This window comes from Miscanthus floridulus, chromosome 11 (assembly GCF_019320115.1).
Source record: "Miscanthus floridulus cultivar M001 chromosome 11, ASM1932011v1, whole genome shotgun sequence".
In the NCBI taxonomy this organism is placed as follows: Eukaryota; Viridiplantae; Streptophyta; class Magnoliopsida; order Poales; family Poaceae; genus Miscanthus; species Miscanthus floridulus.
Genome location: NC_089590.1, coordinates 71,529,772 through 71,554,404, shown reverse-complemented (window position 1 = coordinate 71,554,404; position 24,633 = coordinate 71,529,772). Strand labels below are relative to the sequence as shown.

Here is a 24,633-nt window from a genome sequence, read left to right as displayed (position 1 = left end):
GATTGGTTCTCATTTACTCTCTCTAATCACTGTTTCGGCATAATTTATCGTACTGGTACTGTACTTTCATGCTTTAACGTATACATATTTATTGAAAAAGTTTTACTCTGCTCGAAAAAAAAAAGTTTTACTCCCACATCGAGCGAGTACAAGGGGGGCCAGGGCACTAGGAGTCTAGGACACTGAGCAAACCTTTTCTTTACTGCAAGAGAGAAAAAAATACATATCACCACACAGGAACGCACAGCGCAGAGCGCGTAGGCAAAGAATCTCGAACTGTCTCCAAGAACGAACCGGGTATCTAAATTAAAATAGGTAGCTGAGATCTAAAATTAGACTTCAACAGAGTATTTATATGAAAGATCTATTTTAGATTATCTGAGAGACAAAATCTAAATATGGACATCCTCTCTTCTAGAAAACTATTTGCAGAAAGGATTCTTTTTTGGGTCTGGTTGTTGGAGAAGATGCTGAATATGTATTGAACCTTTTGTCTGTAGTGTTACCCAAAGAAAAAATAAGTCTTATATTTTGGATGTTATTGTCGAAGATAGCCTAAAAAAAGAAATTCAGAAAGAACACAGAATCCTCGCAACAGATTCGATGCCATGGCTCGTGAGCCCTGCCCCTGCGCCCCTGCCCATGGCCGATGGCTCTCGCGTGAGGCGTGACAGGGACGCATGCATCCTCGGTCCTCATGCATGGCAACATTATTACACCCCCATGGCGACATCGTCCTCGTTTCTCGCAGGTCAATGTGTCCTCACAAGATTATTCGGTGCGCTGGGATTATCTACGATTTTTTTTTCTCTTTCGATACGAGAACAAATAAGAAATAAAATCCATTGATTTTTCTGCTCACACAGACTTGCGCTGGCGCAAAGCAAATTGTCATATAAATTATCAGGAACCTTTATGTTTATATTTTCTCTCCCTGTCGACAGTTTTAATTGCGTAAACTTTTTTTAAAAAGAATGGGAAGAAATGCCCGCGGCATGATGACATCCTGGGTGCGCTCTATAAAACCGCGGAGAGTTGTGCACTGTGTTGTTATCTCCCACGCCGCCTTGTTTGTGTGCTTCCGCGCTTAACGCGTACGCGTGAGCGTGGCTTCTTCTGTGTTCTGTCGCTATGGGCTCCCTGGCCACCGCGGACGAGCCATCATTGCCGCCGCTCAAGTACCCTCAGGCTCGCCAGGACGATGACATTGTCGACGCCTACCATGGCGTCCTTGTGCCGGACCCCTACAGATGGTGAGTCTTAAATATTTATGTGCGTTCCTGCTATTTCTTGCTATCTTTCTTCCCTATATTCCTTCGAGGCATTTTTGCATTTGCTTGCGCCTTCAGCCCTTCAGCGTTTTGGAGATTATGGTGGTGTTCCTAGCACTTTGTCCGTAAAATTTGCTTCAATAACAATTTGCATGCCTAGGGTGTAGAGAAACGCATTTTGCACGTTCAATATCCGGTTCTTAGTGTAAAGTGAAGGCCACATAGCTTTTCTTCGGGAAAAAGCAGTTACTTTGCTATATTTTCGTGTTCCAATCTACCGTTTTTACTATAAACACGCTTTGAGATGCTACCGAAATGACGACTTTAATGGATAATCCAAGAAGACAACCTGTGCCTTACCTAATTAAATGGTGGTAATTTATTTTATTTTGCTCCTAAAAAAAACTCGGGCTGCGGGGGGCAGCCCCGAGCTATTTTAGCTTAAGGTAGAGGACTCTCATCTCAACTTGAGAAAACCCCTGAACCCCATGTCTAGCCCGCACATAGGGGCCCGTTACATGGTGAGTGGGCCAGTCCTTGTACCTGTGCTTTGGAAACGCAGGAAAGGCGAGGGCATTTTTTTAAACCTCCGACCCCGAGATCGCCCACGAGGGGGTTCAAACCTAGGTTGGCAGGGTGGGAGCCGGACATCCTCTCCATCTGGACTAGGTCTAACATTTAGAAGTTTTGCTCCATATTTGAATAGCGAGAAATTTGGAATATATGATGGCAATATTCAAAGATTTAATTGAAAACATTGTTGGGTTTTTTCCCTCACCAAAATCGCTATTTCAATCAATACAGAAGGATATAAAAAAGACTCTTATAGTTACTTTAAGGAACGTCCAAGATATAGAGAAATAGTTAGAGTACAAAAAGATATAGAAAACGGTTTTATTTAAGTAGTTCTATAATGGTTTTCTCAATCCTTAGAGCGTCTTCTTGACAAACGTTAAAGCTGCACCAACAGGTAATAGTGAAAGTACATTCTATATTAAGAGCAAGTATAACAATAATTCAAGCTATTTAGTATTTTTACTAATGTAGAGGAGAGAATAAAAAAGAGAGAACCTACTCTGATATAAGCAATAAGTTGGTATGGAAGCCTATAATAATAGGTTTAGATAACAAGTGAATGTAAGGACTAAGGAGGACTAAAAAAAGTAAATGTGAGAAATGGATAAAATATTAATAAAAATAAAATAAAAACAGCTATCATATAACTTGGTTTTTATAGCTCAATTTATACTTCAACACTTAGCTTTATTATTGGACTTGTTCTTATAAATACTTCCCCGTGCTAATCATCGTTTCTCGAAAAGATTGCTGATTTCTCACCATGGTGGCCGCATCTCGGAGTACACGACTACACGTGCACACAGTGCACAACACTAGCTACTCTCTGTGCATTGGTCATTACCGCAGAAAGGGGCACGGTTTACACTGCCGGTGCCGGATCGCCACCCTGACCCAAACCACGCCAAAACTGACAACCTATTTGATTAGAATAGATTGGAGTACAAGCAAACAAATCCTAAAATAAATTATTACTTATAGGGTCACAAATTTTTGAATTAGTTATGTCTGTAACAAAACTTGGTATTGGCTCTGACGTATCGCCCTAACGCACCATCTTTAACATATATTACAGTTACCGAGTGAGCTATAAAAAAATTTCGAGCTCAAATATTGCCGCCTCCTAGAGTGACATATGGAGCCCACTCATGAGTGTGACAATTTATCTTTTTCATTTTTCCTTCTTTTTTCTCCGCCTCCCTACTCACCGAAAAAAGTCTAGTAGAGACGGTCCCCACGAATATATCATGGGCACCACCGTTGATTTGCGACCTTATCCATACACATACATCTAATGCATGAAGCTGTTGCTTAAATTTGGAAGAAATAATTAGAAAAAAAAATTATATCCCTCTCATAGATTGGATGCATGCGTTTGGACACCCCCTGAGTAGGTGGCGTGGACAGGCCTCTTGGTGTTGTCATCTCGAGGCATCTCTCGAGCTCCTCTAGCGTGAGTTCTCCGCACAAGTGGTTGGGCCACCTACAAAAAATAGGTGAAAAAGAAGACCAGATCGGGGGAAGGTTTCCCTCTATGGGCTGGGAGGCCGAGGTTATTGCTCTTTTTTTTTTTGGCATGTCTCCGATCCTATTTCCAATAATAACCTTTTTTTAAAAAAAAATTGGGTTCTGAGTTTAAGTATTCTAAGTACCAATTTGTAGTACACAGATACCAATTCTAATAGTTTAAATTTGATATCTCTTAACACCTTCGCAATATGAATTTCCTAAAAAAGGAGAATAAGGCTTAGTATGAAATGAATGCAAAAGTTTGGAAAACAATTAATTAGTCATGCGTAGCTTGTTCATTCATTCTCAACTCGTCAAATTTTAGTCCTTAGTAGGTACCATCAATTTATAATTCGTCAGATTTTAGTCCATTGGAGATACCAATTTTTATACCTCCCTATGTACAATTTTATTTTTTTGGTACCCTCTACTGACGGTAGAAGTAGAACCAACCTCGCCAGAAACATAAACGAAACTTAATCCTTCTTTCTTTTTTCAAACTAAACTTAGTGAACCTTTTTGTTCCCTTTGGTTTAAAAGAGTCTTTAGACATATCGTGCTGACACACTGTTCTGCACCGTGAATCCGTGATTAAATAAACGTACGTCATTAGGATGGAGGAGCTGGATTCGAAGGAGGTGAAGGAGTTCGTGGACGCGCAGGCGGCCGTGGGCAGCGCCGTGCTGTCCACCTGCGACCACCGCGGCTGCCTGCGCGGTCAGCTCACCGCGCTCTTCGACCACCCGCGCTTCCGCGCGCCCTTCAAGCGCCGGGGCAGCTACTTCTACTTCCACAACCCGGGCCTCCGTCCGCACAGCGCCCTCTACGTGCAGCGCGGGCTGGGTGGCGAGCCCGACGTGCTCCTGGACCCCAACACGTTCAGCGAGGATGGCACGGTGTCGCTCGGCATGGTCGGCTTGAGCGACGACGGCGAGCACCTGGTCTACGGCACCAGCGCCAGCGCCAGCGACTGGGTCACCATCAGGGTCATGCGCGTGCGCGACAAGGAGCACCTGCCCGATACGCTGTCCTGGGTGAGCAGCTCATCAAGCCTGACGAAACGAGCTCTCTGTTGTTGAGAGTTCCATGTTTTTCATTAATAATACAAAAATGAATTTTGCTATATTTCATAAAAAATCACGATGCAGGTGAAATTCTCGCGCATCGCGTGGACTCGTGACGGCCGAGGTTTCTTCTACTCGCGTTTTCCGGCTCCAAGGTTAGTGCCGAAATTTGTAGTTTTATTTACATTGCTCGTTCTGAAGAAATGGCAACTGTGTTCCAAGCTTCAGTTGGCAATGTTGGTGCTGGTGAGCAGGGAAGGTGGTGGAGCGATGGGTTCTGGGATCAAGACTGACGTCAATCTCAACCACGAAGTCTACTACCATTTTCTTGGAACAGAGCAGTCACAGGACGTGTTGTGCTGGAGAGACCCTGACCATCCCAAGTACATATACGTCCCTGAAGTCACAGAAGACGGCAAGGTATGTATGCTGGGCCAGCTGATTTTTTTTTTTTAATTTTGGTGAAAAAAAAAGGTTCTGCACCTATGCTGTGTTATCACTGACAGCATGGAAGATAATCGTAGTCTGATGATATCTGTTGTTACCTGTCGCAGTACGTGATCCTTTCAGTTTCGGAAACGTCAGAGCCGGTGAACAAGCTCTACTACTGCGACCTCTCAGCTCTAGCTCACGGGCTGGGCGGCACGAAGAGCACCCATGGCAACGGCATGCTCCCCTTCGTCAAGCTCGTGGACAGATTCGAGGCCTACTACGGACTCATCGCCAACAACGGCACCGAGTTCACGTTCCTTACAAACAAGGACGCTCCAAGGTACAAACTGGCGAGCGTCGACGTCGACGACGAACCCGAGTCGTGGACCGACGTCGTTCCTGAACACGAGAAGGCAGTCCTGGAATCGGCATGCGCCGTCCATGGCCACAAGCTGTTGGTGAACTACCTGTCGGGTGTCAAGTACGTCCTGCAGATGAGGAGCTTGGTCACTGGGGCGTTGCTTCATGACATACCCATCGACATTGGCACTGTCAACGGGATCTCCGGCAGACGATCCGACTCCGAGGTGTTCATCGAGTTTGCGAGCTTCCTTACCCCCGGAATCATTTTTAGGTGCGATGTCAGCGCTGAGATCCCAGAGATGGACGTATACAGAGAAATCTCAGTTCCGGGCTTCGATCGAAACGAGTTTGAAGCAAAGCAGGTAACTAGTCTCTAACGGTACGTAAACAATGTTTCCACTGCGGTCACATGACATGATCATGTTATGGTAAAAAGGGCAAATACAATGCACAATTAATCCTTCGTCTTATGATGAATCATGAGGAGAATATCTACCATCAGATCAACAGCGGAAATAAACAATCACATGCACAATAGACACCACGATTTACGTGGAAACCTCCTCAAGGTGAGGAGTAAAAAACACGGGACCAACCGATCCACTCCAGGTTTCAAGCTTCCACTATAATCAATAATGGGTACAAGGAGTCTTCTCTAGAGCATCTAGAGGATTACACCAGCAGCAACACATTTATCAAGTTACAAACTTAGGCCTCAGCTACAACCACAACCTTTTAGCAAAGAGGAATAACAGCAGTCAAACAGAGAAGTCATAGATTTTGTCCCCCTCGATAATCAGTTCATATCTCACAAACTACAGCTCCACTGTGCACGAATTTTGGTAGACAAGTAGATCCATGAGTCCCCTATCCACTGACCAAATTTCAGCTCAATCAGACACCGTTTGACCACCCAAACAATTCATCTACCAAAAACTACTCTGTTCTAAAACTGCAGTGACCCGAACTGACAAAACCCCTCTCAAATCTGGTGCTCTACTCAATCAATCCTCAAACCAACTTAACAAATCGAAGTACTCTAAGTGAGGAACGATCTCACCAGGTTTCATGCCAATCCAACCACGTTTGAGCCGCCGATCACCGGCTTGAAGTTGACCGGTTCAGAGCCACGAGATCTGGACCTATTTCCCTTCTCCTTCTTCTTCCTCTCTTCTCACCTTGTGGTGTGTGTTCTGCTCTCTCCCTTTTCTCAGAAGCAACAGCTCCTCTCTCTTGCTCTTTGATGTCCTCTGAGTGGAGGCTAGGGTTTTCTCTCGTTTATGTTTTCCAAGAAGCAATCTCAACCATTAATTTAAAGACTAGATCAACGGTGCACAAGCACCGGACGTGGGCTGTTTTGTTTGGCTCAATTTGTATCCTCCATGTGGAGGGATAGGCCAACAGATCATTGGAGTACATATGATCGAACTATGCTGTGTTGTTGTTTTTATGTTCATTCGTTCAGGTATTTTATCCGAGTAAGGATGGAACCAAGATCCCAATGTTCATCGTATCCAAGAAGGGCATGGACCTGGACGGCTCACACCCAGCGTTACTGTTCGGCTACGGCGGTTTCGCCATGAGCATGACGCCGCAATTCAGCGTCACCCGCGTGGTCCTCATGAGGAACCTGGGGTTCGTGACGTGCGTCGCCAACATCAGGGGCGGCGGGGAGTACGGCGAGGACTGGCACAGGGCCGGGTCGCTCGCCAACAAGCAGAACTGCTTCGACGACTTCATCGCCGCCCGCGAGTTCCTCGTCTCCGCGGGCTACACCAGCCCGGCGAGGCTGTGCATCGAGGGCGGCAGCAACGGGGGGCTCATGGTAGCTGCCTGCATGAACCAGGTTAGTTCCCCTGTCTCGGTTCATACATGATGCACTGCAGAGAAATGAACAAGATGCTGATCTGTTTGTGGGTTGGGTCGTGTGGCTGCAGCGCCCTGATCTGTTTGGCTGTGCCCTGGCCCATGTGGGAGTGATGGACATGCTACGGTTCCAAAAGTTCACCATGGGTACGGTTCTGCCTCTGTTCTTGAAGGAAAAAACACAACTTGTCACGAACTAGTCTCACTGCAAAAGGTACAGACTTCTCACGAATCTGCTCCTCTGCATCTGTTGTACAGGTCGTGCATGGACTTGCGACTTCGGGTGTTCGGAGAACGAGGAAGAGTTCCACTGGCTTATCAAGTATGGCGCTGGCTTCTTATTTCTCTGAACGTTCACGTTGACTGAATTTTACTTTTACACTTGCCTGTCGTTGCACCTGCTCCTACTGTCTGTTTTCACAAATTCGCAGTCCACAGACACACAGAGAGTCGCCAATGACGCATTTGACCATGCAGGTACTCTCCCCTCCACAACGTGCGGCGGCCGTGGGAGAAGGAGAAGTGGGCGGCAGCGGCTGCCAGCGGCGCCTTGGGCGGCCAGTACCCTCCAACCATGCTGCTGACGGCGGACCACGACAACCGCGTCGTGCCGTCGCACACGCTCAAGTTCCTCGCGGTACGTACGTGGTCTCGAGTCTCGACTCGATCGGCTGCCCTCTTCTTTTTCCGTAGCCCCGTACGTGTCTGAGGCGTCGTTGCTGTGCTGTGTCCACTCGAATTCGAATCCAATGCGATGATCTGGCAGACGATGCAGCACGTCCTGCGCGCGGGCGCGGAGGGCAGCCCGCAGACGAACCCCATCATCGCCCGGATCGAGCGCAACAGCGGCCACTAAGTGGCCGCAAGTGGCCGCTCCACGCAGAAGATCGTATGCTCTCTCGCGCCCTGCTTTCCCTGCTTTCTCGTGCACGGTCCTTTGAACTGAATCGCTCCGTTTTGCTGTGGGTGGCAGATCGACGAGGCTGAGGATCGATACGCGTTCGCGGCGAAGATGACGGTGTTAGATTGATCTTTAATTCTAAACTAGGTTCAATAGTTTAGTTGGGCTTTTGATCACGCCATGATCGGAGGCGCCCAGCCCACTATGACTATAGGGCCCTATCACATTGCGTAATAAATAGAGGTGGGGTCGACGGCTCTGGACACGAGGTTTGCCTGAGCTACAGTTCTCTACCGAAATTCTTAATCCGATCTAGAGGGGCGCAGCCAGTGATAGGAAGCCACCAGCCGCGCCGTCATCGTCTCTGCATCTACACCGAGGGGCTGCTATGTCGTCGGACTGCCCTGCAACCGCTACTGCACCGCCGCCCTTCGACTCGACACCGTCACTGGGTTATCGCTAAGCACTGCGATGGCGAGCCCATCTTCATCCAAGGCGGCCGAAGGTTTGCACCCTTCACCCATCTCTTTCTCTCGTTCTATCTACTGCTACTACACTAGTAGATGTTTTATGACTCATGATTTTATTCAATAGCAAATAGACATGCTAGTTCTATGCCTAGAGATCCTGCTTAAGGTCAAACAATGGTACCAGAGCCAATTTCTTCTAGGGCTTTTAGATCTAGAACGGGTGAACAATAAGAAACAGAGGATCCGTTCGGATCTGAGAAAAGAAGAGGGTCACCGAACCCTAACCCTAATCGGGTGAAGAACAGAGAAAAGAAAGGATCTCGGATCTCAAAGCCGAAACCTAACCCGCGAATCAGTCACGGGAAAGATAACAGTGAAACCATAACCCGAAACCTAACTCAAACCCTAACCCTAATCCCCAAATTGGACAAATCCGAGAAGAAAAGAAAGAAAAATCAAAATAGATGAAGAAAAGAAGAAAGGGAAAAAGGGGAAGGGGCCTACCTCGCCGTTCACCGCGCTGCCGCCTCACCGGTGCGCGGGAAGACGGTCGAGCCGTGCGAGCTCCGGCAAAGGGCACCGCTAGTCCGCTCGATTGCGGCGCAATCACCCGCGTGGGGAGCGCGCGCGTCGGCGAAGGGGTTGGCGACGATGCCATGCTTCACTGCATCTGCTCGGTCGTCGTTCGCTGCTGCTGCACTGAGGAAGGAGAGCGGCGAAGAGAGAGGAAGGGAGGCAGCGAATGAGTTAGGGTTTCGGGGGAGGGCGCCGCGTCACCGTTTTTTATCGGCCGAACTCACCGCGCAGCCGTCAGATCGGAACGGATGGCGCCGGTTGATCGGGCCGACTCGCGGCCCAGGCGGGTGAGCGCGCAGCACGGCTTTGCCGGCCTAGGCCCAGGTTGCGGCCTGGGTGCGGGCAGCGCGCGCGCAGAGAAGTGGGCCGAGCTGGTTTTTGTTGCTGGGCCAATGAACAGTGCTAAAATTGAGCCAGTTTTACTTTTTTATTTTCCAGTAAAAGTTTATTTCTGGAAAATGGATAAATGGCTCAAAGAAAATAGAAAAGAGTTTTTTTTCCTGTGGGTAAAATTCATTAAATTGAATTATTTTTCCGCTGCGTATTTAAAGTTGTTATTTTTATTATTAAATTCGAACCAACAGGAGAATTTAATTTTGAAAAATGGATATGGTTTTAGTTTATTATAATATTGTTATTATTCTGACCAACGTTGATTAATGGCAATATTATGATGTTATTTATGAGTTTTATCATGTATTAATTCTATTTCTGTCCAATGGTGATGTAGAATTAGTGTAGAGGATAACTGTATGTTTTAATTTTGATCAACGTTGGAACTAAGGCATGCAATTGTTATTATTATGTTTATGTTCTCACTTCATAGGAATTGTGTTTTTAGGCGGATATAATTTGATGGGTTGTATCAAAGAGATCCTCACTCTCAAAGGTGACAACTACACGGAGTGGAAGAAAAAGATTGACCTAGCCTTCATCTTGACTGAGGTGGACTGGGTAGTCACCTCATCATATCCCATTGAGCATGTGACACCGGTGAGGAAGACAAACGAGGCTGATGCCGCTTGGACAACTAGAGAGAGGGATTTTACACCCCAAAAGATGTCCTATGATCTTGAGCATAGGAAGTTGGTCACTATCAACAAAAAATATATAGCTATGATAAAGAATGCAATTTAGCCTGCAATTGTGGGCTCAATCCTAGAGTGTGACACTGTCACCGAGTATCTCGATAGAATAAAAAGTCAGTTCACTGGCTCTTCAAAGACATATGCTAACTAGCTGATAAAGCAGCTGGTGACAGAGAGGTACTCTGAAAATGATGGCATAAGAGAGCACATACTAAGGATGAGCAATTTGGCATGCAAGCTAAAACCAATAGATCTAGCTCTTAAGGAAGAATTTCTTATCCATCTGATTTTTGCTTCCTTGTCTGAAAAATTTGACACTTTTGTTGTCAACTACAACATACAGCCCAAGAAGTTGGACTTAGAGAGGCTCATGACTATATGTGTGCAAGAGAAGAGAACGAAAGCTGCCAATGGTGGCACTATCAATTATGTGAAAGACAACAAGAAAAAGAATAATAATACTAACTTATCCTCAAAGCCAAAGGGAAAGGGTCCCATGCTGTATTAGCCTCAGCAGAATAAGTTCACAGTAGAGAAAGACCAGTGTCTCTATTGCAAGAAGACAGGACATTATAAGAAAGATTGTCTCGATTATTTAAAGATGATCATGGCAAAGAAATGTGAGAACATTATTACGTTCATAAATAAATCCCTGTATGTACATTATTCAAAATCTACTTGGTGGATTGACTCAGGTATAACTGTTCATGTTGCTAATTCTTTATATAGATTCCGTTCGACGAGGACTACGCAAAGAGAAAGACACATTAAAGTTGCAAATAGAGTCCGAGCAGATGTTAAAGCCGTTGGCGATCTTTCTCTAGAGCTTGCTGATGGCTTCACATTTTTACTTAGAGATGTACTTTATGTTCTCACTTTACAGAAAAACTTGATTAGTGTTTCATGCTTGGACAATGATGGATATGATTGCTATTTTAGAAATGGCAAATGTAAGATAACATTTAATAATGCATGTGTTGGTCTTGCTATCTTACAAAATAAGCTTTATTTGTTATCACTACGTGATGATGTGAATGTTATATGCGATGATAGGAACGTTGCGTGTGACAATGAGAATGTATCTTCGTCTGTGGATGTAAACAGAAAACGAAAGAGAGCTCACGATGCGTCGTCGAAATTATGGCACTATCGTTTAAGCCATATTTCGAGGGAGAAAATAGAAGGACTAGTTAAGAATGATATTTTTTCTCTATTAGAGCTCTCAGATTTAGAATAATGCAGAGAATGCATAAAAGGAAAGTATGTAAAAAATTTAAGAAAGATGCCAAATGAAGCACATGAATTTTATAGATTATTCACACAGACATTTGTGGTTCGTTTCCTGTAAAGAGTATGGATAGTTATGATTCGTTCATAACATTGATAGATGATTACTCCCGTTATGGCTACATTTATCCAATTAAAGAAAGAATAGAAATATTGGATAAATTTAAGATATTTAAGGCAGAAGTTGAAAACCAACACAATTTAAAGATTAAGATAGTCAGGTCCGATCGTAGGGGGAGTACTACGGTCGACATACCCCATATGGCCAAGTTTCTAGACTTTTTGCAAGATTCTTATAGGAGAATGGCATAGTAGCCCAATATTCTACACCGGACGAACCTCGGCAGAATGGAGTAGCTGAAAGACGCAATCGTACCCTGATGGATATGGTGCGTAGTATGATAAGTTACTCCACCTTACCAGTGAGCCTGTGGATGGAGGCGTTAAAAACCACCATTCATATTCTCAATAGAGTACCAAATAAGTTGGTGCCCAAAACACCGTATGAGTTGTGGACAGAAAGAGTACCCTTACTAAACCACTTACGTGTGTGGAGGAGCCCTGTTGAGGCTAAAGTATTTAACCCAAACATTGAGAAGCTAGATCCTAAAACAGTAAGTTGCCATTTTATTGGTTATCCAGAAAAATCAAAAGGTTTTCGTTTCTGATTATGCGGGAGATGATAGAAAATCCACGTCTGGATATGTATTCACTCTCGCAGAGGGAGCTATTCATGGAAAAGCTCAAAGCAAACCATCACTACATCGTCCATAATGTATGTCGAGTTTATAGCGTGTTATGAGGCAACAGGGCAGGTGAACTGGCTAAAGAAGTCCATACCCGGTTTGAAAGTGGTTGACGACATTTATAGACCACTTAAGTTATACTACGATAATAATTCGACAGTACAGTATGCTCATAATAATAAGTTAAGTGGTGCTGTCAAACACATTGACATAAAGTATTATATTGTGAAAGATAAAGTCTAAGATCATGTCATAAGTCTTGAGCATATAAGTACTGAAAAGATGCTTGTGGATCCGCTTACAAAAAGCTTACCACCCAACGTGTTCAGAGAACATGTAACCGGCATAGGTTTAAGGGAAAACCTATAATTCCTGGACAAAAAAGGCCCAAAGTTAAGTATCTATTTCAGAACAGAGTGGTGTGTTGTAGCTGTTAAATCTATCGGCAATTGACCGTGACGATGAAACATGCTCTATGCGCTAATCTGTAATGGAATGAACAAAAGTAAATGATATGAAATTGAAAGATGGTAGGAGATCAAGAGGGAGATTGTTAGATTGATCTCTAATTCTAAACTGGGTCCAACGATCCAATTGGGCCTTTGATCGTGCCCTGATCGGAAACGTCCAGCCCACTATGACTGGAGGGCCCCTATCACACTGCGCAATAAATAGAGGTGGGGGCTGGTGGCTCTGGACACGAGGTTCGTCTAAGCTACAGTTCTCCACCAAAATCCCTAATCCGATCTAGAGGGGCGCAGTCAGTGACGGAAAGCCACCAGCCGCGCTGCCATCACCTCTGCATCTACACCGAGGGGCTACTACGTCGCCGGACTGCCCTGCAACCGCTATTGCACCACCGCCCTTCGACTCGACACCGCCACTGAGTTATCGCCAAGCAGTACGATGGCGAGCCTATCTTCGTCTAAGACGGCCGAAGGTTTGCACCATTCACCTCTTTCTTTCTCTCGTTCTCTCTACTGCTATTGCACTAGTAGATATTTGAGGACTTATAATTTTATCCAATAGCAAATAGACACGCTAGTTCTATGGCTATGTTTTACAGATGGAAGTCCTTGGATCGATTGAGTAACAAGCGTGGCGTGAAGTCGGCGGCCGTCTTTCCGTGTGAATTCGATGAGCGCGCATTGGCCAAGAATGTATCGGTACTGTATTATTGTAACCGGCCAAGTTACCAAAGTTGTGGCGTGACATGTACATATAGCTTGACTTTTTTTTATTTTTTATTTTTTTGCTTCGTCAAAGTTTCGACCGGGTCAGCGATCCAGCGTCATTATGATGCTAGGACGGAGCTGATGATTGCACTGATTATTTATCCGTAATATGGCAAAACCTCTACATGGTACTGATAATTGCTTTGATGATATTTCTAAAAAGGCCAATGCTACTCACCTCACCGACTATAGTCCCATTAGTCTTACTGTATCACGCTAAATCCTTGGCAAACCGTCTTAAAGAGGAGTTACCTGATTACATTCATCATCTCAACATACTTTTATTCAAGTTAAGAAAATTACTGATAACATTTAAACATTGTCATAGTCCAAAAAAAATCATTCTTTTAATTCGAACTCCTTTACACGACATGTTTTCATGCTGAAAATTGATCTTGCTACAGTGTTCGATCGTGTCGAATGGGCTTTTGTCCTTGATGCGTTACGACGTAAGGGATACGATGAACATTTCATCATGCTAATCCATGCTTGCATTTCTGTTGCCTCCTTTGCTATCAATGTTAACGTTTAACCCTATGGTCACGTTTCAGCCACGAGGGGTCGTATTAGACAGGGATGTCCGCTCTCGCCTTACTTATTTATAATTGCTATAAATGAGTTATCTAATAGATTGTAGGATGCTTTGTTGGAACATAAATTATTGACAAGAGTCACTTTAGGTCCAGCATGTCCGCTGATTCACTCTACTTTGCCGATGACTCAGATCATTTGTGGTAAAGCAAATATTTAGCAGGTGGAAATAATTATAAATATTCTTCATTCTTTTTTGTGCTATTATTTCAGGACAAACACCAAATTGGACAAAATCTTCAATTCTTTTCAGCAGAAAGGTAACCTAACCCTTGCAAGCTCAAATCAAAACCTTTTCCCTGTCCAAGATTTCAAGCCAGACACTATGCACCTTGGTCACCCTTTACATATCATCCGTAAGGACAAAAATAAAGCTTATGATTTCATATGTCAAAAATTAAAATCTAGATTAATGCTGACAAAAGCCAATTCGCTCAATCATGCCAGCAGACTTATACTCATCCAATCATTTTTTTTTGCTTTGACTCCTATTTATATATTTTATTCAATAAGAATTTCTAGCAAGAATTATAGGCCCTGTTCGCTTCGCTGAAAAACAAGCTAAAAAGTACGGTTCGTTGATTTGTTGTGAGAGATAATCTGGACTTTCTGATGGAAGGGGTTCACAAAGATCGAGAAAAAACCCCATTTGCTACATAGGGCCTGTTCGCTTGGAGAAATTTAGAGAAATCTGGATAAATCTAGAGAAATTTGTGAGAGAGTGAACAGTGATTTTCATTCTCAAACGGTGAAATCCGGCTGAATTCTTCACCATGCCAACGGCCCCATATCATGGGAATAAGCCCGTCGTTGCTGCAGCTGCAGCTTTTTTATCTCTCTAAATTCATTGTACTAACAGCCCCAGCAGGCTGCTGCAGCAGCAGCTCAAGGCTGTAGCCGAACAGGGTGACGCAGGTTTTGTACATCTTTCAACAAGTACGGAAAGATAAAATGATCCAGCTGAGAGTTAAGACCTTTGTTTGGAGGCTGCTTAAACTAGCCTTAGACACTGCTAGAGATTTCACACGATCATTCCCAGTGTTGATGAGAAGTTCTCTGGTCGCGATAATATTGACGACGAAAAAACACATTTTCTTCGATGGATCTTGTGGCATTTTCCCCCCCGTTTTTTTTTGCAAGAGTAGACACTTGCTGGCATGGCGTCCCCAGATCTGAGCCCACTACATGGCTAATTGTACAATCTGAGAAAAAAGATTTTTATAATAGGTGAAAAACGAAAATTGAGGACAGGGCAGAGGTCGAGATGAAACTAAAAAAATTACAAAAATAACACTCAAAAGATTAACTTTTTAATTATAATGGCACTGTCCATTTATATCTGTGAATATGAGTTCACTGTCAAATTTATAAACGACCGATGTTCGAGTCCATTTTTGCAAATCGCCCGACGAAACTGCATTCAGGAAGCGAAACGTGTGCATCTCAGCATCTCACCCCATTCCGTCCTCCTCAGACTCCGCAGGACCGCAGTCCCCACCGCCGGCCAATTTCTCCAGCCAAGACACCTCGCCGACCCTCCATTCCCTCGAATCGCATAGCGGAAGTCCAGATTGCACTTGCTTCGGCCCATCCGGCCGTCACACCCAGCCCCACGCCGCGCCGCCAGTCGCCGCACGAGAGGGGGCCCCGCGATGCCGAAGAAGATGGGCGTGAACTCCAAGGCGGAGGTGGCCCGCGAGCGCCGCTCCGCCGCGGAGGCCGACCGCCGCGACCGCCAGGAGCGCGCCAAGGAGGAGCAGCACTGGGCCGAGGCCGAGGGCCCCAAGTCCCGCGCCGCGCGCCGCCGGGAGGAGGACGCCGAGAAGCGCGCCGAGGCCGCGGCGCGCAAGGCCGAGAACCGCCGCCTCGCCGAGGCCGAGGCCGCCGCCGTCGCCGCTTCCGCGTCGGCGCCGTCCAAGGCCGCCGCGCGCAAGGCGTCCCGCGTCGCCGCCCCGCCCCCGAAGGTCACGGAGGCCGAGCTCGCGCGCCGCCGCGAGGAGGAGCGGCTCCGCCTCGAGCGGGAGGCGGAGGCCGCCAAGAAGCGCGCCTCGCGGGTCGCCGAGGAGGAGGAGTACGAGCGCGTAGTGCTCGTCGAAAACACTAACAGGGATGTTTCCCTCATCGAGGCCAGGTCGGTTGAGGAGGCCATCGCGCGGATGTCGGTCCTGGATCCGCAGGTGTCCCTGCCCGCTGACAAGCATCCTGAGCGACGCCTCAAGTCGACCTTTAAGGTATATTAATTTTACCAAATTTTGTTTCTTATATGCTCTTTTACTAAATAACTTTATAGCTATGTGAAATTTGGTAGGATTGCACCACAATTACAAAGAAAATAGATATATGTTATACTAGTAACGTAGATATATCATTTTTTTTGTATGATTGAGAAAGATATGTGAGGCGCTGTAATCGCAGTTAAAAATGATTTAGTCCTTGTGGAATGAGGAGCTAAATTTAAGAACTACCGTGCTCTCATACCTGAGCTACAAGTTGTTAAAAAAAACTTCCGTAGGCACAGATGAACGGGACACCCATCCATGGTAGTGACTGTTGCAACACCTGTTGGAGCGCTTGAAAATAGCACACTATCATCATAGTTGATATGGGATAGCAAATTAATAATGCTGTAGCATTGCATGATTTTCTTTTACTCTGCTATTCCAAATCGGTCCAATGCTTTGGGACATTCTAATATGCCTATTTTTCAATCCAGTTCCTAATTCCATATGGTACTGCAATTTAAGAATGAGAAATTTAGAATAGTTTCCGCTCAACACACACTGTTTGACTTATATTATTGCTGCTGAGTTATCTTAAATCTTGGTTGCACTGCTATACTGCAGAAGCAATGTGATCAGCAGTATTACATTTTCTAAAGGAAGAAACACATACAGAATAGTGCTTTGTCTATACATAGAAAATATTGAAGTGGCATATAATTCTTCTGAAGAATTCACAACTGTGGTCTTCTTATATTCACTTTCAGCACAGCATTTGCGATAATTTTCAATACCTTGACCCTTGGTGTAAATTTTTGTGCTTCAGTAGGCATGTAGTTTTTCTACTGTTTGATATATGTTTGGTGATTGAATGCATTTGTGATAATTTTATGATAGGCATTTGAAGAGGCAGAGCTCCCTAAGCTGAAGGAAGAAAAACCAGGCCTAACGCTGCACCAGTACAAAGACATGATATGGAAACTGTGGAAGAAGTCTCCAGACAACCCTCTTAACCAGGTTTTGCTTCTATCTCCTAGCGATTTTGTACTATGTCTTCGTGGATGTACATGATTTGTATGAATCTGCCATATCTGCCATCTTCAGCTTTAACACATGTAATTGAAATTGTGCCTAAAACTTGTTTCCACTAATTTTCACTAGTGATATTTTGAGCCATTTATCATTTTTGGTCTTAGAAATCTCAAGTGGTTTGGCCTTAGTCATGGTAGTGTTTTAATATCCGTGCTTAGTGTGATTTATGTCTAAATCCTCAAACAAATATTTATGTGCAGGCTGCTGACTGATTTTGCAATCCTACTGAACCGTTTGTGTAATTAAAGGCAAGTATTAAATCTCTAACTTAAATAGGTTCATTATACTTATGTCGGATTTCATGAGCAATAGCATGCCATTGTTTTATATGCAGATCAACATCCAAACAGCCCTGAGCTGCGTTGATACCTTTTTCTTGGAGTGGATGTGCAACAAACCTTGAATCAGAAAGATGTTTCAGTCTTGGCTAATAATTTTCAAATTACTGGAGTGTATACTGTGGGGGGTGTTCTTGTTTAGACTTTGTTGAGGTTCCTTTTTCTGTTTAGTATGGTTGGGCACATGTTGGTACCAAACATACTTCACGCGTGACAGTATTTTGAATCTTGAACAAGTTGTGTCATGGGCTAAACCATGATATGTCCATTTGTTACCAAGGCTGCCTCATTATTTGGCTCAATATATCTCTTTTTGCATAATATGGCTCCGTAATCATTTGAGTTGCTTCCCTCCATTTCGGCTGAACGATGTGGAACATGTACGGACGAGCTTCAGTGGATGCAAGTTACCAGTTACCTTATGGGTCTAATTGGTTGCTTGCATTAGCCTTAGCCTGTGCATAACCTAGGCTGTGTTCGGCTGGGAAAGAAGCCGGTTTGTTCGGCTTATTTTTTTTCAGCCGGAGCAGTATTTTTCTCTCACAACATTTCAGCATAAACAATAAATAATCCATACCAGCCGAACACTTCCTAGACAGCGTAAACATATGCTCAATAAATTATGTTTGATTGTCTATATTTTATTGCATGTAGTCGCTTTCATGTTTTAGTTAAGCTCTCATATATTTTCAATAGAGATAAAGGATGAGAATATTTCATGTTTGTGTGACTTGGGTGCAGCATTAGAGGTCTGCTTTCAGCACTGTGCAAGCCCTATACAGACAACTAAATACGAGCAAGCTGCGTTGCATAAGTTTGGATACATGCCAATACAGTCAATCAATCAAACACATGTATTGTCGCCATCTGTTAGGCCATTACATATCCGAGCTTCAGTGCATGATATCACACAATGAGTGTACTCCTTGAGTCCCAGAATAAGTGCATATCTCGCCCTTTAATCCAATGTTCTCAGGTCGTCCAAGGTCCCAACTAATCACTACTAGTCAAGCTCACTTATGTCATCGCGATCAGCTATGCACTACAATTTGTCACAATAGTCCCAATTAGTCATGATTAGTCACGATTAGTATCGGAGCCATGGCAACTAGGATCGGGAAGACATTTGAAAACATTGGATTAGTAATCACGACATATATTTTTATGGTAAACCTATTTAGACATACAAATATCAATACTATTTTCTATAAATGTAGTAAAATTTGAGATTTGTTGACTCCTCAAAATATTGGATGTGTACTTATTTTGGAACAGATAGAGTAAATAAAATTTCACTGTACAACAGCACGAGGGGTAACAATGGATCCAAATGAGTTGGGATGATCTTCTCCACAGCGTAGACAAAAATGTTGCTATGGAAGGTGCACTTTAATCTACCTGGCAAAAATGTTTTTTTTTGAAGAAAAAAGTAGGGAAAATGTGATCATAAACTAGACTGGTTTTCATTTAGAAGAAAATGGACACCAAAAGTTTGAGATGGAGAAGACTTGACTTAGGTGACTGGATATACCATTACACCTTCCACCCAACCAGTTAAGCTAGGCTCGCTTAGCAAAAATGTAGGTACGCAGAATTTGCCACGACGTTGCTCGGGGAGTAGACAGAAAAGATTAGCGTTCTTCTGAGCTCGTCATTGCCGCGCTACCTCATCATCTGCAGGCGTAGGGGCTGCACGCCAGCCATGCTAAACAGCTAAAGGTCCGGCTACTGGAGGAAGTCCATCTTAACATCAGTGACATCGAGTTGCAATATCTCAGCTCTGCACCCTAGTATGGCTCCGATGCTGCAATAGGCAAAGTGGAACGAGGCCTATTCAGGAATATAGTATAACTGTAAATCAAGGTCATGAGTTCAATCTTTATATCAAAATGACTGATGAGGACTGAACATGCAGTCATATATTTTTTCCCATGAAAAGATTTGTGTATCTGACAGTTAGCATTTGGCTAGTGACAAAAAGACTAAATAAAGAAATAAAGACAATATTACTTGGGGTGCGTGCGTCCAAGATCACCATGCACAAATTCCTTGATGTATGTTCCAGCCTATTAAACATATACCAGAGGATTACTAGAAAGAGCAACCAGAAAACTAAGGGCACAATTAGGCCTTACCATGCATCACCTTGATATCTATTAAACAAATCTAACATCTGGAACATTTTTCAATCCATTTCGATATGCAGAAAAACAACATATACCAACAATGGATATACAGAGATGTTCTTTAGAAAATGGCAAGCTAGTCGCAATACTAACCTGTGTGCATAGATGCAGCAAGTAGTAGCTTGAGCTGCCTGTGACTTTCTCAATCTCCATCCTGATAGACAAAAATACTTATCAGATGATATCATGATACAATGTTTTGAATAATGGACTATATAAAGCTGGAGGTCACCAGTGTATAATGCGCTTCCGCTCTAATGGGCTTCTACGATGAAGTACTCTTATTGGGGTCTTCTGTACAATTTCCTACAATGCAGGCGTGACAATGCTATAACATGACATGAGTTTGTCGAACAAAGCAATTTCAAAACAACATCAACCACAGGTTTGTCATACCATATCCTTTGTAATAGAAATATTATGCAGATCATCATCTGTCAGATTACGAGAAGTCCATATAAGGGCAGTATACTGCTTCTGCGCATTAAAGTAATATAAGCCTTAGTAACTCAGCAATGAAATAGATTCAGCGATTCAGCTAGTAACGCAACATGAGAGGGAAAAAAGATTGAATGAAAGCCAGAAACAGGTCTAACAGTGTCACCAGCAAAGCGATACCCTCAATTACATAAAGTACCTGTTTCTCTGCTTCTCCTTCGCGCATCATGGTCCATATTTCATTACCTACTAACTTGAGATTTCGAACTCTGACCTAAGGAATGATGAGACATAAGCAAATCATATGCAATGCAAATATTCAATTGTGTTTAATTTCCTGTGTACTCTACAATTTTGATTGTGTCAGAATTCAGTTCTTACATATTTCTTTTCAGAGTTGTTAATTCTCTCTTCAATTTGTTGAACTTCAGTTTCAGATGGAATGGATCGAATATTCAATACTTCAACTAGAAATGGACGGCCAGATCCAAGCATCCGTACCTACATATATGATATGTTCAGCACATCGAATATGAACAGGTACAGTTCAAGAATTCACTATAACATTACATCAATGTCTTCTCTCCCAGCAGCATGGAACTTGCAGCTATCACCTCTGCAGATGGCACGAACATTCTCCCCAACTATCTCCTACAATGGCTGTGATACTTAGATGTAGCACTCTTTCTTGAAGGGAGAGTGTGAGAGAAGCTTACCTCAACTGAAGCTTCACCCATTCTCTCATCATCTATTATCCAACATGACTGACTGACGTTCCTTGAAAGCTGACAGTGAAATGTAGTATCAGGGAACCAGAACCTAGTGAAATAGAAAAGGTACATATGCTTTATCTACTATGAATGGCAATTCAAGATTTCAAGTTAGATGAAAGATAACCACGCACACCTTCAAATATCTTCCACCAAGATATATAGGTGATCTCAAGCATGATATTACAAGATGGCAGGGTTTGAACACCTGAAGCGACCGAATTAGTTGATGAAAAAGTTGGTACAGACATTTTCCCATTTCCAACAACAAAACAATATTATGGTAGTAATAGAGTAGTCACCTTTTCAGGAGGCAATTGAAATACATTACAGAATTCTTGATCTTGGATGCCCTCAAGAGTCTTGTAGATGAATGAATCTGATTCACTTGTTTGTTTATTGTTGCCATCTGCTGAATTCCTTTTATGGGCCTCATTTGAAGTATCACCTCCATTTCTTGAATCTGTGAAAACATCACAAAAATCTTCAGATGGATGAACAATATGATCCATCATCCATCTTAAGTATAATAAAGTAGTGTGTCCAAAGATGAGAGCCAGTATGATGAAACCTGTTTTCCTTTTACGGCTGTGCTCATTCGGCAGTAAACTATGAAGCTTTTGTGAAGCATCACCATGATTATATGCTAAGCGAATTCTAAATGAATTGTTACCATGTTTAGCATTCTGCAAAAAAAAAAAAAAAAACGGTGAAACATGTTGAAGTAAGTGAACAAGCAACTATTAATTTTAGAATGTTGTATCACCAGAACTACAAAGAAAATGCAGTCAAGAAAACACTTACCATTAGTTTCTCGAGTGATGGTGCTATCAAAAGTCGCAAGGCTTCCTTCACTGAAACTGTTTGTTGTGGAAACATTTTGTCCTTGAACCAATTCTCATTGACATATTTTTGTTTCATATATAATCTGTTCAGGTAAAAGTCAACGTGTTATGCAAACATTTATGTGGTACCACATGACATTAGAAAGACAACACATCCCCATGTGAATTTGAACAACAGAAAAGAAATTAATTTACATTTAATCATCCATTAAGAGTTTATAAAACTAAATATGGGCCAGTGCTGGCTATGATTAAACCTTTTCTAGTTAACCAAAGTTGTGATGACATTCTTTACAATATATGATTGTATCCCCTTTTTATATCGATTATGTAAACACTTATGGAACTCTGGCACGATTAACACAATGCTATCTCCATGAGTAACCGATAAAAATTTGGAGCAAGAGGATAACTGACGCAGATATTGTTAGCTAGAGATGATTACCTAATTGCACGTTCATTAGCGGCTATAACCGGCGGTAGTGAAATTTCTAGAGAAAACTCGTCAACTTGGTAACCCTCCCTTTGCACTACTTGAGACATCATTGAAGAGATGTTGTCAATATGAGAAATGCCATTAGGTGTTTCTAGACCTTTATCTTGATGTATGGCTGGCAGCAATACTCCCAAGCAGACAGAGCAATATGCATCATTCATTGATAGACATGGACAGGACCCTCCTTTTATGGAATCATCGTGTTCTTCGAGAAAGGAATGCAAAGCTGATGCCGTAAGAGATGCATGTGAGCAAGCACTGCTATAGGCTCCAAGCAGGCGCAAGATGCAACGCACACAGACCTGCAATACGGCAGAGTTCGAATTATTTTTATCCAATTCTGAATAAAGTATCAGCAGATAGGGTGCACTGTAATGAATGGCAGAAGAGCTTGAAGATAGAGAAAAGCTCAAGATTAAAAAAAAGACCCTCTAATAGTAATGCTTACTCGGGGCACAGAAGAAAGAGTGTTCCTCTCCACTGAACAAAACGCAGTCAGAATTTGAAACCGAAAGAGGCCACATCACAGAACAACGCCCCTCTTCCTTGTAGCCAAATATGAAATCTAGACTAGAGAAACAACTGCCCGGGTGAGCAAAGCTGCTCAAACAAACGAAGCCGATAGTACTAAATGCTCCTAGAGCACACGAGAAGCACTAAATCCAGCATTTACAGCAATAAAAAAAAAATCAGCCGCACAAACCGCTCCACTGATCTAACGGGCTCATGCGGAGGAGAAAACGAATGTTGGAGATCAAGCAGCGATTAGTGAACACTCTCACTTCAACAGCACACGAGCAGGTAGGAGCAGCCGTACCCCGACGGAAAGGAGGTGGTGGACGGCGTGCAGCGGCGGGAAGGAAGACTCCGCGGCGCGTTCAAGGATGCTCCTAGCCTCCGCCTCCGCCGATGCACTGGTGTCCGCCATGGAGGTTTGGGGCGAAGGCTTGGGCTTAAACCCGAGCTGATTCCCCGGTGCCCACCACTTGTGCCACGGGTTTGCTGAGAGTGCAGGACAGTCAATCAGATTACGGTTGATCTCGTTTCAGTAATCCCCTGTCGCTGGAGCGGGAGTGGGCGTGGGCGCGCGGCGTCGCAGCGCAAGCGGAGTTCCAGGCGTGGGCGCGCGGCTATGAACGATGAGCCAGGATGGAGGGGGCGACCTGGCGGCCGGCGGCGCGGAGACGGGAACGGGGGAGCGGCCGAGGCGGAGGCGCCGAGCGGGTATAGCCGTATAGGAGATGGGCTGTAAAGCGATGCCAAGTGGGCCAGCAATCATGTCGTGTGCACCTTTCTAGGCTTCTGCGTTTCTAGTGTGGGCTGCAGAGGTGGGTCTGGGCTGGACTGATAGCCCAGGCCCATGCGGTGGGTCACCACTAGTAACTGGGCCTCTATTTGTATCGAACTCTTCTTGGGTAGATATCATGTTCGTTTGGTTGTAAACGATCATGGATTATAAGTTAAAATAATATTTTTTTCTCACACCAAACCAGTCAGCAGTAATAATCTACGATCGTTTCAGCCGAAACGAACAGGCTGATCGTTTTTCACCGTTTTAAAAAAATGAGTTTTGAACATAAAAACGCGTTGACTATGGCAGTACAATTCATGAGTTAATATTTGTTCGACGGCCCACTAACTTGCTTTAGGGAGACCGTCCAATTTGATACTCCAAGTTTCACGCAGGGCCCATTTTAGTCCGTGTCATTTGAGGTTGTCATGTAAGAGCATCTAACTCTTATAAACAAAACTCCACTAGGTATTTATCTCAACATGTAAGTTGTCCAACCAGACAATGCACTATCACATATAATTAAAATCCACTAGCACATGCAATTTATAATGTTCACGTCAACAAGACACATAAGCACTTGTTGTACACTCATCATACCATGAAATCTACTAGGGCTTGTTCGGCAGGACTGAAAAATAAGTCAAAATATTGTTTCGGTTGATTGTTGTGAGAGAAAAATACTATTCTGTCTAGAAACACTGTTCGCTTGAACAGTGAAAGTGTGACTGCGCTGGCCAGCCCAGCCCCAGCCGGCCAGCCAGCCGAACGCAACCCTAATCCATAATTCCCGCAGCAACACGCAGGGTATGCTTCTAGTACTACCTAAAAAAACTATCTATTTCTCTCCTTGTGTTGCCACCTATTTTTATACTACCCAAATTTTACTCCCAACTCCACCGCTACTACCTAAAACTGGCTACCCAAACTCATAATAGCAGAGAATGACATGTGGGTCCCACGTGTCATCCTCTCTCTTGTTC

At 43.8% G+C, this 24,633-nt stretch overlaps 3 protein-coding genes across 6 annotated transcripts; 2 read left to right on the top strand and 1 right to left on the bottom strand.

The window, feature by feature from the left end:
* The first annotated feature begins 1,131 nt into the window (after positions 1-1,131).
* LOC136493760 (uncharacterized) lies at positions 1,132-10,781 on the top strand. Of its 4 annotated transcripts, none has more exons than XR_010768435.1 (12): positions 1,132-1,253; positions 3,970-4,390; positions 4,505-4,575; positions 4,675-4,840; positions 4,975-5,577; positions 6,681-7,061; positions 7,153-7,228; positions 7,340-7,403; positions 7,559-7,718; positions 7,848-7,970; positions 8,055-8,487; positions 10,460-10,781. XR_010768435.1 is itself a non-coding variant. In XM_066489907.1 (11 exons), exons 1-10 carry the CDS (start codon positions 1,132-1,134, stop codon positions 7,935-7,937), a joined length of 2,154 nt encoding a protein of 717 aa, XP_066346004.1. In that variant the 3' UTR covers positions 7,938-7,970; positions 8,055-8,594. The 4 variants fall into 4 exon arrangements, 2 of the variants coding, with proteins under 2 accessions (XP_066346004.1, XP_066346006.1); XR_010768436.1 differs by lacking the exon at positions 10,460-10,781 and adding an exon at positions 9,870-10,123; XM_066489907.1 differs by lacking the exon at positions 10,460-10,781 and having other exon boundaries at positions 8,055-8,594.
* Positions 10,782-15,376: 4,595 nt separating this feature from the next.
* LOC136491175 (uncharacterized) lies at positions 15,377-17,966 on the top strand. Its single transcript, XM_066487410.1, has 4 exons — positions 15,377-16,206; positions 17,092-17,211; positions 17,487-17,534; positions 17,621-17,966. Exons 1-3 carry the CDS (start codon positions 15,628-15,630, stop codon positions 17,496-17,498), a joined length of 711 nt encoding a protein of 236 aa, XP_066343507.1. The 5' UTR covers positions 15,377-15,627; the 3' UTR covers positions 17,499-17,534; positions 17,621-17,966.
* A 731-nt stretch (positions 17,967-18,697) lies between these two features.
* On the bottom strand, positions 18,698-23,752 carry LOC136491174 (uncharacterized). Its single transcript, XM_066487409.1, has 15 exons — positions 23,177-23,752; positions 22,309-22,661; positions 21,823-21,946; positions 21,590-21,704; positions 21,321-21,481; positions 21,155-21,226; positions 20,965-21,033; positions 20,819-20,899; positions 20,630-20,749; positions 20,448-20,522; positions 20,207-20,287; positions 20,043-20,116; positions 19,904-19,964; positions 19,635-19,690; positions 18,698-19,428 (listed from the first exon to the last, which is right to left on the bottom strand). The coding sequence occupies exons 1-15, from the start codon at positions 23,285-23,287 to the stop codon at positions 19,350-19,352; spliced, it is 1,632 nt and encodes a 543-aa protein (XP_066343506.1). The 5' UTR covers positions 23,288-23,752; the 3' UTR covers positions 18,698-19,349.
* Between the last annotated feature and the right edge of the window lie 881 nt (positions 23,753-24,633).

Excerpts from the sequence above, each read along its gene's own strand:
- LOC136491175 (XM_066487410.1), top strand. The coding sequence starts at position 15,628 with ATGCCGAAGAAGATGGGCGTGAACTCCAAGGCGGAGGTGGCCCGCGAG. Across the intron at positions 16,207-17,091 it reads GCCTCAAGTCGACCTTTAAG|GCATTTGAAGAGGCAGAGCT; the intron begins GTATATTAATTT and ends ATTTTATGATAG.
- LOC136491174 (XM_066487409.1), bottom strand. The coding sequence starts at position 23,287 with ATGGCGGACACCAGTGCATCGGCGGAGGCGGAGGCTAGGAGCATCCTT. Across the intron at positions 22,662-23,176 it reads ACCACCTCCTTTCCGTCGGG|GTCTGTGTGCGTTGCATCTT; the intron begins GTACGGCTGCTC and ends GCCGTATTGCAG. Across the intron at positions 21,227-21,320 it reads TTCAATTGCCTCCTGAAAAG|GTGTTCAAACCCTGCCATCT; the intron begins GTGACTACTCTA and ends CGGTCGCTTCAG.
- LOC136493760 (XM_066489907.1), top strand. The coding sequence starts at position 1,132 with ATGGGCTCCCTGGCCACCGCGGACGAGCCATCATTGCCGCCGCTCAAG. Across the intron at positions 7,062-7,152 it reads TAGCTGCCTGCATGAACCAG|CGCCCTGATCTGTTTGGCTG; the intron begins GTTAGTTCCCCT and ends GTGTGGCTGCAG. Across the intron at positions 7,229-7,339 it reads GTTCCAAAAGTTCACCATGG|GTCGTGCATGGACTTGCGAC; the intron begins GTACGGTTCTGC and ends TCTGTTGTACAG.